This window comes from Astyanax mexicanus, chromosome 9 (assembly GCF_023375975.1).
Source record: "Astyanax mexicanus isolate ESR-SI-001 chromosome 9, AstMex3_surface, whole genome shotgun sequence".
In the NCBI taxonomy this organism is placed as follows: Eukaryota; Metazoa; Chordata; class Actinopteri; order Characiformes; family Acestrorhamphidae; genus Astyanax; species Astyanax mexicanus.
In genome coordinates this window covers 19,482,643-19,497,550 of record NC_064416.1, presented here as the reverse complement: position 1 = coordinate 19,497,550, position 14,908 = coordinate 19,482,643, and the positions used below count along the sequence as shown (strand labels likewise).

At 41.0% G+C, this 14,908-nt stretch overlaps 1 protein-coding gene across 2 annotated transcripts in view; it reads left to right on the top strand.

Annotated features, from left to right (window-relative positions):
• The window catches only part of zgc:173742 (DNA topoisomerase I, mitochondrial), a 41,362-nt gene that overhangs the window by 15,870 nt on the left and 10,584 nt on the right, over positions 1-14,908 (top strand). For both annotated transcript variants that reach the window (XM_049483567.1, XM_022679625.2), the window contains exons 10-15: positions 6,112-6,234; positions 6,364-6,551; positions 6,956-7,100; positions 9,861-10,004; positions 11,255-11,440; positions 14,054-14,122. In XM_049483567.1, coding sequence (XP_049339524.1) covers positions 6,112-6,234; positions 6,364-6,551; positions 6,956-7,100; positions 9,861-10,004; positions 11,255-11,440; positions 14,054-14,122 — 855 coding nt within the window. The remainder of the gene's footprint in view (positions 1-6,111; positions 6,235-6,363; positions 6,552-6,955; positions 7,101-9,860; positions 10,005-11,254; positions 11,441-14,053; positions 14,123-14,908) is intronic.

Below are 14,908 nucleotides of genomic sequence, written 5' to 3'. Positions count from 1 at the left end.
CAGTGTGGCTTCTACAGGAGGGTGTTGGGCAAACGGTAATGAGGAGACAGGAGGTTAAGTGGAAGTGCACACATGGGAATGTGTGTACAGAGGAGGGTCTGGTGTGCTTATGTAGATTGTCTTTGGTTGTTGGTGGTAATTGGCTCACATTAGAGGGTTGTTTGTGGTGTTGGTGATGAGATATAAAAAAAAAGCACATGGCTGTCCTTACATGGCTTGTGCTATTTCCTTTGTATTTCAGTTGTAAATGTTATATAAAAAACTGCCCAGGGACCATAGGGATCGGGTTTATGAAAGCCTACTGTTGCTAACAAGACAGTGCTAAGCATTTTATGCCATTTTGCAACAATATATAGTCCCAGATATGACAGATATTTTTGTCAGTATAGTTGTCCCCAGATAATATAAAATCATAACAATGCACAACAAAAGCACTATTTTTAGAGACATATATCCCCAATTGTCAATATTGAGGAAGAACATTTTTTTTTACATTTGTCCTTATATTGTCGATAATTATTTACGATGATTATTGGAAATGTCCTAGTTTCAGTTTAATTCCTATTTTCCAGTCCTAATGCCAATTCTTCTGCGTCAAACCTATGCCATAGCCTTCACATAGCCATGTACCCTGTACCCCACTTCTGAGGCGGCAGCTGGTTTGCTGAGTCTTGTGTTCCGTCCGCACATTCTGGTCTTTGAGGTTGAACTGCAGAACATGCAGACACACAAATGCATGAGTATAAACATACACAGCAGCATAAGGAACTCTCACAGGCTACACCCTAAATGCGATGTCTCAATGCAAAAAGTATAAACCAGCCTTTCTCCTGCATTCACACCGGCAGTTTTTCAGGTAGTCTCAGGTTTGTCTGTTATTTATATGTTTGAGGTCACATGTACAGGTGCTGGTCAACGAATTAGAATAATTTGAAATAGTGCAATCATGAAATTCTTTGAATGCATTTTTTGTGCAGAAAGCAAATCAGGTGTTCACCGCACCTGTCCTACTCGTTAGACTAATCACAGAACTCGTTACCTGGAAAGAAATTTGCTCATCTGAGCTTTCCAAAAGGCCCATTTAGGCCATTTAACTGTGACACAGTTAAATGAATTATTATTAAATTAGAATAATGGAGAAACCGTTTCATTGAATTAGAATAAATGCTCGAATTTTTGTTTTCTGTGAAGAGTGTTCACTGTGCAGTATAAAGTCAGGGTTGAGTAGAATTTCTAAGTTGTAAAATCAATCATGGGTAAGCAGCGCGACCTCTCAACCGGAATAGTGGCTCAAATTCAAGCCCTTCGCCAACAAGGCTTGACCCAAACTAAAATTGCTGAGCAGCTCGGCATCAGCCAGTCTTCCGTCTGCAAAGCTCTCAAGAAAAACTGCAGCAAGCGCACCAACTGTTCCGGCGTCCGAAAAACTTCTGCTCGCGACAACAAGCAGCTGAGAAAGATCGCAGTCAGCAACCGGTTCAAGTCCACTTCCGAGCTCACCGACTTGTGGAACAAGCAGACCGGCGCTGACGTCTCCAGATCAACCACTTACCGTCGTCTGCGCGAACTCGGCTTCAAATCTCGCGTTCCAGCAGTAAAACCGATGCTGAACAAGAAACAAATGGAGAAACGGCTGAAGTGGGCCAAAGAACACGGCGAGTGGACTGCTGAAGACTGGCAGAAAGTGGTCTTCAGTGACGAATCACGCTTCTGCATCTCCTTCGGTGACCAAGGTCCTCGTGTCTGGCGTCGTGGTGGCGAAACCTACAACCACGAGTGCGTGAAAAGATCCGTCAAGTTTCCCCAGAGCGTTATGGTCTGGGGATGCATGTCCGCTCGAGGTGTAGGGAAAATCTGCTTCCTCAAGAAGACTGTCAATGCTGCCGTATATCAAGATGTTCTGGAAACGTTCCTGATTCTGACTGTTGAGGAACAGTTCGGCGAAGAAGACTTCATATTTCAACAGGATCTTGCACCGGCTCATGCGGCAAAGTCGACCAAAGATTGGTTCACTAAAAAACAGCTTGAAGTTTTGGCATGGCCGGCCAACTCGCCTGACCTCAATGTCATTGAAAACCTTTGGGCCATCGTCAAGCGGAAAATTCGCGACAGAAAGCCTACTACGCTGGACCAACTGAAGCAGAACATCGCCACTGCCTGGGAAGCTGTGAGTGCGGAAACTTGCGACAAGCTGGTCAAATCGATGCCGCGGAGACTTCAGGCAGTCATACAAGCCAAGGGGGCAGCCACAAAATACTGAGAAAGTGATGATTGTAATTATAAAAAAAATTATTCTAATTCAATGAAACGGTTTCTCCATTATTCTAATTCAATAAAACAACAGTGTCACAGTTAAATGGCCTGAATGGGCCTTTTGGAAAGCTCAGCTGAGCAATTTTTTTTTCCAGGTAACGAGTTCTGTGATTAGTCTAACGAGTAGGACAGGTGCGGTGAACACCTGATTTGCTTTCTGCACAAAAAATGCATTCAAAGAATTTCATGATTGCACTATTTCAAATTATTCTAATTCGTTGACCAGCACCTGTACAGCCTCTAGAAGAGGATCCGGCTCGGTTTTACTGAAAGGAGACGGCATTACACCCGCCCAGTTTAAAATTATTCTTCTGCATCTCGGTGTAATTACCCATTCTCACCAGAGAGGGCCCTCAATTGCAAAACTTAAAAACAAAGACATGTATAACTTGATCAAATAAAGTCTCTCTCACAACACAACTAACCGCTGGAGTCACATACTAATGTGTGAAAACACATTCACAGTCACATAATGGGATCAGATGATTTCTATTCAAGATTTTGCAATTATGCAGGATTAATTATAACTCTCTTTTTAGTGATAAACTGCTTCATGCTGTTGTTTAGTGTTCTAAAAGTACTACAGATACAGTATTACACTGCATTTTTGCAGGATATCCACAGTGTTCAGAAAAAAAACAAACGTGGCATATTTTGTGATGTAAGTTATCGCAATAAATGGGATTATATTTACCATAAACTGTTATTTATACCTTTTTGTTTTTTTTTACTGTCAGCATTGTTTGTTGGTCAGGTCATCGGCAGCCGGCAGTATTAGAGCCGTCCTGCACTGAAAGCATTGGCTGGGAGAGTTATTATCAGAGAGCGGCTTCAGTAAACCCTGATTGCTTTGTGATTGCAGGTACTGAATTAGATTTATTCAATAGCGCAGGCTCTGAGGTCAAGCTGGGATTATGTCAGAGGTGATTGATTCCTGATAGTGTGCTGCTGGGTCTCGGAGCCGCTGTACGTGCGGAAAGGCCAAAGAGTTTGTAGTCCATTTCACTCTCTTGTCCTTTTTGCCTCCCTCTCTCCGGCTTATGTAGAAGCACCCCAGGGGTGCCATTGGTGGGTGTGTGTGTGTGTCCACAAGAGAGAGTGGCAGGCGGGTCACCCTTTTTGAAAGGATAAAATTGAAATTGCCTGTATGAGGGCCTGTGGTTCCAGCCCCGGGAGAGGAGATTACAGTGATTCACTGTTAGGGTGACATTTAACAAAGGGAAAGACGAAACTTTGGAATTTATAATAAAACAAGCCGGAGAGAAAGTTGCGTGGCGCTCCCTGGAGCTGTAACCTCTGCACTGGTCAAACCGCTCTGTCTTTTTTTTTGTTTTTTTTTCCTCTCCCCCTCGAGCTCCCGGGATGGAGTGCTCATTACAGGTGAGGCAGGTCGCTGCTCTGCCTCTCTCAGGTGGTTTGAATTAGTCCAAGTGCGCCAGGCTGCATTATGGCACTCATTATCCAGCTGCTGAGAAGCAAAGGTCCAATTCAAATCCCTCAGAAACATCAGTTTGAGGAGTTGCACCCTGATGGAAGTCATAACACCAGTTCGTCCACAAATATAATTGCATATAATGCAACCTAGTAACGGTATAAAACATGCTAACGCTAGCCCCTTTAGCTGAATAACAACAGAGTCAACACACTGTTGGATCTCGCTGTGTGGTCAGCTGCATTGTGAGATGTGAGTCCAATTTATTTCTGAGGCACGGAACATAAAGGATTGAACAATGGTATTAAAAACATTTTTCTGTATAGGTTTTCTACAAGGTTTTGCAGCATTGCTGTGAGGATTTGATTGAAGATCACCCATCTAATCCTCACCTAACCAACTCATCCCAAAAGCATACCCGTCAAGTTTTAGATTTAAAAATAAGGGATATTTTCCTCTGTCCGCTTAAAGCCGCCCCACCAGCCCAACGAAGGTTCAGTATCCCTTACATTTTAAGACAGGTTTACAAAAAATCTAAAATAACCACATGTGAACCACTTACACACTACAATTAGATTATCAGAATCTGAAATGTTGTGGACATTCCTACATATGTCATTCTTTTAATACAGCCAAATTAAAAATCCTTTTCTAGATATTAAAAAAAAGTTAAGATTTTTTGCCATAAATGCACTCTTTTATATTATATATTTTTTATTTATTTAATAGATTTAAAATTGAACAAAGGGTGCACAAATTCTGCTAAATGACTGTAGGTGACCTAAAAATAGTATTATGAGCTTTTACTAAAAGGACATGGATCAGATATATTCCATCAGTAAAAATTAGTCTTAAGGGGCCTACACAATAATTTTTAATTAATACTTCTTTCTTTTGATCACTCAACCCCTGATCAGTTCAGTTAATTTCGGTCCTCTCCACATTTCTAGTTAAACTGAGTCACAAGCTGTAATTTTTTTATTTTAAAAGGTTTCATCTGTGTGTTTTGTTTCGGAGACGAGTATTTTTAAGCAGCTATCAGAAAAATCTCATCACAGTTTACATGATTAGCCTACCGTTACCTTTCTTTTAGAAAAATCGCTGTATATCCAGATATGTTTTAACATCAGCAGCTCCGACGAGCTGCCTGAACTCACAGCGACGGGGGGCTTCCCCACACTGACCCTCCTTTGCAAGCTGTTTGGCTGTTTCTCCTGAAAGGCGGGACTTTCTCCTTGAACCGGCTCCACGATTGGTTAAGAGACACAGCGCGGTCAGTGCACTGTATCCTCAATAATATATATTTTTTTATTTTAATATAATACGGGAAATTTACGGGAAAATACTAATACGGGAGGACGGCGGGGAAGAGGAGTAAAATACGGTAGTTTCCCGGCCAAAACGGGAGACTTGACAGGTATGCCCAAAAGTACTGGAAGAAGCTCCACCATTCCAGAGAATTAAATGCTTTCAGCAAACTCTATGACTCTAGATGTGCAAATGCACACCGACAGCTTGTAACAGTTAGTGTGCCCTGTAGAGAAGTAAAAGTGTATTTGTCCCATGCCTAATGGCAGGTGTAGGATAGAGAGGGGCTATAAATTAGCCAAGCATTGAGCTTTGGAGCAGTGGAACTGTGATCTCTGGGATGATGGTGCTGCCATATCCAGTACTTTTGTGATGAGTTTGGGCATAAAGTATGGTTGTGATCATCCAACATCCTCACCTCACTAATGCTCTTTTTGCAGATAGAAATCAAATCCTCCTGACTAATGCTGCTCCAGCTGTGCTAGCTGGGGTTAGCAGCTGGCTGCAGGCTGAAAATACTCACCCTGAAATGGCAAAAGAGTTAGCGCTTAGTGGTTGGCGGCTAGTCCTAATGCTACTTTAACAGTTAGCAGCAGGCTACAGACCGATAAAACTCAAGGGCCAAAAAATTAGCACTTCGCACGGGTAGCGGCAAATGCTGCTCCAGCCTCGGTGCTGTGTAACGCTGTACTTCAGCAGAGTGGCTTTACTGCTCCTTTACAACCTGACTGGTAAAAATCATACAAAAGGCGCGCTGCATTATAAGGCACACTGATGATTTTTGGAAAAAAAAAATGAAATTCATATAAGTGTGCCGTATAGTGCAAAAAATACAGTACTATAGTTCTTCCACAGGGGGCGCTGTTAGTCCTTGAATAGCATTTGGCTGCTTCATGTTAGTGAAAGATTTTATATTTATCATGAAGCGCAAATAAGTACTTTTACATTGCAGAGGGGGCTCATCAGTGTCTTATGGTGGATGCATTTCACCATTAAAAGCAATTGTAGAATGTAATTTTTTGCCAAATTGTGTAAAGTGAAGCTGTGTGTTTGTTTAGGAGATGACTCTGGAGGAGCGAATGCTGATCACTGACCTTAATAAGTGTGACTTTGGAGAGCTCCATACTATGCATAAGGAGAGGGTGGAGGTCAGGAAGAACATGAGCAAGGAAGAGAAGCTTGTATGTTCCATATTTCTTATAAACAAATGTAGCAAGACTGAAAAAGAGAGTTGAATATAGCTTTTCTTAGGCACACTTATCACTTAACACTTATCAATGTGTTGTACTACATTTTTTAATCATTTACAGGTTATTAAAGAAGCCAATCAGAAGATTGTTGAGGAGTATGGCTTTTGCATGTTGGACCACCACCGGGAGCGCATTGGAAACTTCAAGATTGAGCCTCCTGCGCTGTTCAGAGGCAGAGGAGAGCATCCTAAGCAGGGTATGCTGAAGAAGAGGATCCAGCCGGAGGACGTCATCATCAACTGCAGCAAGTAACTATCTTTATGCAGCATTGTATTTAAATAGAGCCTGTTTTAGCCTCCTTTATTAGGGTGAATTGTTTGATATAATATGTGGGCAAAGGACAAAAAAAGCAGTGAGAAACTTTCCATGTGTTTTAAAGGGTCTTTGACACACTCGATATGTCATATTTGGGCATTATTTATATGAAATTATGGCTATTTTTTTGATACCACACATTGGATTGACATGTCTATGACTCTAAAAATGTAAGGTATTTTAATGAATCAGGACACAGAAAACTGGGACAGCTCTTGCGAAACTGTTGCATAATTGTAGTATATAAATGTATCAGTTTCTTAAGTAAGTCTTATTTTTAAACGTGTTCTACATTCTTTTTGCAATGTCTGTTTCTCATACTGTATCTGCCCTGCAGGGATTCCTGTATTCCACAGCCCCCTGCTGGTCACAAATGGAAGGAGGTTCGGCATGATAACACGGTCACATGGTTGGCTAGTTGGACTGAGAATGTGCAGGGTTCCTGCAAATACGTGATGCTCAACGCAAACTCCAAACTCAAGGTATAAAGTTCTGAAAGTCTGTCTCTCATTAGCTGTTTGGCAAATTTAGATTTTTATTTTCTCTCATCCTCTCTCTCCCTCTCTTTCTCTCTCTTCCTACCTTGTTTAGTTTTTTCCCCCTCTGTACCTCATGTCAATCTGTATTTGCCTCTCTTGGTTAATAGATTAGGTTGTGATGACATTTAGCTGTAGCACTTTCTGCTTGTTAATCAAACAGAGCAGAAAGCGAAATGCATTCCGAGGCGACGCGGAGTTTTCACTCTGTCCCTCTCGCCGTGCTTCATCTCATCATTTGTCTCGCTCCACTCTCTGCCTCTCTCTCACACACAATCAAATCAGGATGCAAAGCAATCAATTCCATCATTACTCAATTACCGACGCCTCACAATAAGCAAGGTTATTCCCCTGAGAATGCAGATTCTTCTGTTTCCCTTTTACTTGCTAATGCAACTGTCTTTGTTTCTCTTTCTCTCACACACACACAAGCACTCACACTCTCTTTCTGTCTCTTTGTACTTATATTTCTTTAAATCTTCTTTTTCCTGCCTCTCCTTCTGCTCTATAGCAGCGGATGCAGAGTGTTACTGTGGCAACACAAGGTGTAGAGGGTAACTGTGTTGTGGGCCAATTAAATTGCCGCAAACCACAGGCACCAAAACATAATCTAACCTCTGACACGCAGATTCATGGAAAATTAATACACAAATACACCTCGCAGTGGAAAATCCAAGCCTTCCTCTTAACCTGCACTCTTTATATAGTGTGTGCATGCACTTAACTGACGGCACTGAAGGTACATACATAGGAGTTGCGTAAAACATTCATAAACCCTTAGTAATGCATTCATAAAGCAACACTTGAATATTTATAAATAGTTTTTATGCCAGTCCCGAGCAACATAAGACATTTTCTGAATAACTGAAACTGTGTTGAAATAACTTGCATACATGCAACTATGCTGAATATCATATTTAAATTGAAATTCAGTTTATTTAAATATACATAAACCCCCACTATTTACAGTGAAGCTGTATTTATTGGAGCTGTATTTAAGACATTTGTGTTTGTATAAAGTTGTGGCAAATCATTTTTTATTTTTTATTTATTTTTTATTCTTTGAACAGATGTACACTACTTTAATATAACTTTAAATATTACAGAGTAATGGGATAAGCCTCCATGTAGGTATCAAATAAAATGTTACCCAGTATTTATTGTAATGTGATTAGTAGTGGAAATCACAGGGCGTCACACAATATAACATTATTATTGTATGTTGCCCAAGGTAATGATTTCACAATGCTGTGTTACTACAGTGCTCAATATATATTACAAGACAATTCTCTGGTACTTTACCGCATCTGTTTTGCTGAAGAGGTAAAATACTCCTAAATAACCAGTAACCATTCCTTACCGCAGGTTTACACTATTCGTTGGATAACCAACAAGATGCAGAGTAATGAAGCAGTAACCTAGAATGTCAGTGTTTTAATAAAAAAAATTATATTTGTCGAGTTAAAAATTTCTTTTTGTAACTTAGAACCTGAGAGACACCTTAGTTTGAATGGACACAGCATTATTCTTAAAATAAAAATCTGATTTCACCAGATTAAATTCTTTCCCAGGTAGATAAATATGAAGTGATGCCGTTTACTAATGAAAGCCGTGAAGGGTGTTTCAGGGTCCATCTCCGCCACTGTGAAACAGTACACATTATTTGATTTCAATATGTTTTTTTCTACCAGCAATTGTAGAGAAATACTGCTGGAATCTGGCATCATCGAGCTGGAGCTCCTATGCCAGCCGGTCATACTTGCCGTGCCAGATAAAACGGCAGTGGTGCAATAGATGGCTGCAATTGCCAAAAACAAACACAGTTGTTTACACAGACAGTGATGCACTGCGCTGGGATGGAATGCATAGATAAGCAGTTCTATTTTAGGATTTTTATTTTTGCAAGAACATGGATATAATTTGTAGTAAAAAACGTACAGTAATATACAATATAAAAAAATTAGATGCATCAAGTGTCCGATTGCAGTGCTATTCGGCAGGAAGTGATAATCCATTTCATGGAGCTTAATTATTCACAAACAGTTCCTGCAGATTTTGCGGTTAAGCTGTTAATAGAATGTTGATATGCATCAAATAGCATCTGATATATTTTTTATTACGGGTAGGTCTGGTGATGCAACTGACCATGGCCTAGCATCTATGTCTTCTAGGCAAGCTCATGACACAACAGCAATATGTGGATGAGCATTGTCTGCCCAGTGTAATGTAATTTAATGTAATCTCAACAGTGTGTTCAGAAAAGATAGGGCTACTGTTTGCAGGACCTCTTTGATATAACGTTGGCTTGTCAAAACGCTTATAATGTAGGCCAAAGGTGATCTTGCATTTTACAAAATTGTATGCACCTTACATCATGACACCAGGCCTTCTGGACCTATAACACGTCAACAAGAATCATGCTGGTGCAGATCGTACTGCCTCCACACAAGGATTAATTGGTATTCTACACAAAGACAAAAGCAGGACTCACCATTTTGTCTTGTCTTCACAAAACGCCATTAGTAGTTTCTTCAAAAGATGCCAAGACATCTGGCATGTTGCGTTAAACATGCTTTACACACTTGCATGTTCAGTAAATTACTGTGAATGTAAAGTAATGGATCTTGTTTTAAAGCATGCAGATGCTGTCTGAAACTGAACTTCCGCTTGTGTCTGACATAAGCTGGCATGTTTCACGGTGTGCAGGGGGAGAAAGACTGGGAGAAGTATGAAGTGGCTCGCAAACTCAAAACCTGTGTGGATGCCATCCGATCCCAGTACCAGGAAGACCTGAAGTCTAAACAGATGGGCACTCGCCAGAGAGCCGTGGCGCTTTACTTCATCGACAAGGTCAGGCCTCACACTCATTTTCTGTCCTCTTGCTTGATAATGGTGGGCTTTTGGGCACCATGCTGTAATTGTTCATTTACAGTCTTAGCTACTGGAGCTTATTGGTAAATTCATGACGATAAGAAAACTGCAGCAGGTGGAGAAAACATTCATTAAAGTGCAGAAAGTTCAAATAAAGAGCCCTGCTGCACATCACATGTTATGACCTCAGCAAAGGTCATACTTTAGCTCATTTCCACCATATGCAGTGATGAAATATTGATATTTGACAGTGTATAGAAATGTAAGCAATGCATGTTTGACTACGTGTCAGTTACCATGTGAGAGCAGAAGGCATAATCTTTTAGAATAATTTGTGAAAATAGGGATTGCTGCAACCACAAATTAGAATAAGTTAGGAATTGTGAAAAAAGGAAATAAAATGTTTTACGTTTACTTTTATTTATTTATTTATTTTTTACTTTTATTTTATTTAAGACAGAACCCACAATTTTTCATTTGTTAATCTATATCCCCGTCCTGCATTTCAGGCCTAAATGATGATGGGACATTTAAAAGATTTCCCACCTTGTAACATTGCCTTTCTCATAGAACATACCATACCATACCATACCATAAAAGTACCGATGACACAGTATTGATCGGTTATTTATCTCAGTGTTACTGAGCTCTACTAAAGCATGAGTAGACTGATAAATCACTGTGCATAAACAGTCATGTTTCTTAGTGTGAATGAGCTCTACTAAAGCATGAACAGACTGACAAATCACTGTGATGACCAGTTATTTATCTCCGTGATTATTAGTCTACTCATGCTTTAGCAGAGCTCAGAAACATTGAGATAAATGACTGATCTTCACAGAAATTCTTCTAAAATATAAAAAATAACTCTACTGTGGTTATGGTTACTGCCTTCATAAAAGTCGTTTCACTTCTGTGTTCTGAATATTTATTTCCCATACTTTTATTCTATGACATCCTCCCACTGTAAACGCCTCTGTGTAGAGATAAGGAATCAGAAGTTGACACACATTATTAGCCTCTACCCTGCCCTGGAGTGTTCAGGGGTTAAGTGCTTACAGGACGCAACAGCAGCATGCTATGACTGACACAGCCACAAATTGAGCTCATGACCTTCTGGTAGCTGGACGGCGTCCCGTCCTGCAGCGCTGCCCAAACTCCTTCACACGGGGCCTGGGTCCAAGTTTTATTTTAAACATTTGTGTGTGTGTGTGTGTGTGTTAACACAGCTGGCTCTGAGAGCAGGTAATGAAAAGGAAGAAGGAGAAACAGCCGATACAGTGGGTTGCTGCTCTCTGCGAGTGGAACACATCACTTTACACGACACGATCGACGGAGAGAAGTGTGTGGTGGAGTTCGACTTCCTGGGTAAAGATTGCATCCGGTACTACAACAAGGTTCCTGTCTCTAAAAGGGTAAGATTCACAAGTATAATCATTATGTCAATCACCGTCTGCCTACACCTGCCATCTTCAGTCTCCAAATACACTACAAATGTCTGTGGACACCCTTTCTAATGAATGCGTTCAGATAATCTTCAGCTATGTTGCACCCATTGCTGACACAGCTAGTCAAGTCCCTGTGGAGAAGTACTCCCAATAGAATGGGGCTCTCTGTATCAAATAAACATGAAGCTATTGATACCATGCTTAAAACCAGGTGTGGGCGTGTGGGGTATACTGCAAATCCCCTTGGAATTGAGATGTGGAGCATGAAACTGTTCTCTGGAATGATTTTGCTCCATCAAATACTTTTGGGATTAGTTGGGGATGAGTTGGGGAGTTGAGGGTCTATTGGGTAGTTGAGGATGGGTTGAGGATGAGTTGGGGAGTTGAGGATGGGTTGCAGATGGGTTGGGGAGTTGAGGATGCATTGGGGATGCGTTGGGGAGTTGAGGATGAGTTGGGGGGGTTAAGGGTGGATTGGGGAGTTGAGGATGCATTGGGGAGGTAATATGCATTGGGGAGTTGAGGATATATTGGGGAGTTGATGCGTTGAAGAGTTGAGGGTGGATTGGGGATGGGTTTGGGGGGTTGAGAGTGGATGGGGAGTTGGGGATGAGTTGGGGAGTTAAGGTTGGATCGGGGAGTTGGGGATGAGTTGAGTGTGTATTGGGGAGTTGAGGATGAGTTTTGGATGGGTTGGGGATGTATTGGGGAGTTGAGGGTGTATTGGGGTGTTAGGGATGAGTTGGGGACTTGATGCATTGGGGGGTTGAGAGTGTATTGCTGAGTTTGGGATGGGTTGGGGAGTTGAGGATGAGTTGGGGAATTTAGGGCGTATTGGGGAGTTGAGGATGGGTTGGGGAGTTGAGGATGGGTTGGGGAAGAGTTGTGGTGATCATCCAACATTTTGATCTCACTAGCAATCTTGTTTATTCAATTAAAGCAATAAATAAGCTGGTGTCCTAAGATAGAAGTTAGCTAGAAGACTAAACCCTACAGAACAGACTGTTTTCTGGCTAATCAAGGCTGAAATTACACACGTTTAGAGGACAAAGCTTGTGTCTGAGTGCACAAATTTGAGTGAATGGTCTTGGGAATAGCTCACACTCAATATTTAATGTGTTCAGGCCACCGCCAAATTATAGTACAGTGCAATAGGGCCATGTCTGAATGTGATTTGAGTGATCTAGTCATAATCCGATCACAGTTCATTCTGGATAGGGGTGGGAATTACAGGCCGTCTCACAATATAATATCACAAAACGTTGCCCACGATAACAATTATATCATGATACTGTGACTGTGTGAAGCTCAATTTAATGGGGGGATTATTATTCATTGGTAAGTTTCTCAGAATTTGAAAAACAGTAATATTTACTGCATGTAAATACCTATTAATTTGATTAGCGCCACCAAGTGGAGTAAAGAAGCAGTAACTTGGACGTACCACAAGACGGAAATAGACTCCCTGTTGCATGGCACCACATACAGTGAGGCAGCTGTAGGTTTAATATTAGGAAGCATATTAAAATATGAGGAGGATCCATTGCCTGATGCTGCTGCTATACAGCAGCTGCGGTCACTCTTCTTGGCTCTGGAATTTTTGGTGCAGTTTTGCTTCTACTATGGAGCCAATCTAGTTCACAGTGCAAAACAGAGAGAATGTGAGAGTGCGTGAAAGATGTTTGCTTCTATCAGGCTCTGTTTGCCGGCACAAGCTTTCATTATTTAAATGAGAACATTTAAGTGAAAGTCATCAGGTAAGAAATAATTAGTTCCCTGAATATTTAACAGGTTCATTGGGAGAGGAGAGTTGTTGGAAATGTCAGACATAATTGAAGGGAAATGTAATTTCCATCCCCCCCCTCAGTTCCTGTCTTCACAATGAATAAGAGGTGGAGCCCCTGGATCGTGGCATCTGGTGCCAGCTGATTCTGTAAGCTTTGTGTCATATTGGTCTATTTTGTCTTTGTGCTTCTAATGACGTGTTGAAAGCCTGCTACAGTGTGTGTGTGTGCATGCATGTGCGTGTGCATGCGAGCCATGCAGAGGCAGTTGCTGCCGTGTGGCCAGATTGTGCCGCTCAAACTATAGTGTAAGCGTGGCAACGCTGTGGAAAGCTTGTTGCTTGCTACACTCTCCATGATTATGATTCTAACGGGTCTGCATACAAGTTAATCAGCAAGTCAGAACTTTGGTCAGCGCACTGTTCGGTCAGTCAAGGCCCGAATCCTTCACTGCTTGACAAGCATGTCTGCTGGATTAGTTATTTCCTCTGCATTTGGCTCAAGGACAAACAGTTATTCAAATGAGGCTGTTTTAAAGGAAACACATCTGCTATCATTAATTAGTAGCGTGCATATTTTAGCCTTTAGTTGGTTGACAGAAGTGGAAGAGAAGGAAAAAAAGGAACTCCATGGAAATGTCAAATATGATTGAGTGCTATTCCTTTCCCAACCCCCTACTAGACTCTTTCTCTCACACACACACACACACACACACACACACTCCGGAGTACTAAATTCTAAAGTACTTTAGTGGTGGTACAGGCCTAAAGTTTGATTTGTTGTCCTTGTCTTTCAGGTTTTTAAAAATCTCAAGCTTTTCATGGAAAACAAGCAGGAGGGGGATGACCTGTTTGATCGACTGAATGTAAGTAAAGGATTAATCGATTCAGAATCTGTTCACAGTCAGGCCATAAGTAAATGAGCTGCAGCTGATATTGATTAAATACTGTTCAATATGTTTAGCCTCTGTTCGTCCTTTTTAATTTATGTACTGTTTATTTCCAAGTCTATCACATATGGGATGACCTTCTGTTCTCAGGCTTCTGACCATAGAAGGCTGTGATGTTCTGTTTCTTGACAAGCAGGCAGTTAGACAGTTGCTCCACTCTGCAGCTGTAAAATAATGTAAACATTTGTATCCTAGAATGCAAAGGTAAATTACCTTGGAAGTGTGTTTTATGTAGTGTAATTTTACAGCTTAAGTGGCCCTACAGTCTAACTGCTCATCCTATCCTGAGTGTGAGGTGATCGTAAGCTCAAATCCCAGCAAGGCTTCAGTGATCCATTATCAAAGGGCTTCTGATCAGATGTGCTAAAGAGGGCACACACTAAAATATGATGTTCAGGGTGTCTTCGGGACCAAAGTTGAGTTAGATAAAAAAAAAAAAAAAAAGTCAAATCTTGTCTTAAGACCACAGTCAAGCCAATGTATTTAAATAAAGCCAAATAACAAGTAACGGGCAATTCAGTATGAATCATCACTAGCAAAACTATCCACTATTATCTACGATGTACTCAGGAAAATGATTTATTTCATTAAAAATTGTTACATTGTTACATTGTTCAGAATTTGTCCCAGCTCTATAACAAATCTTCATGTTTGCACAGTTCTCACTTTGGTTTTAAGTTATCTAGATTACTGAGCAATCCT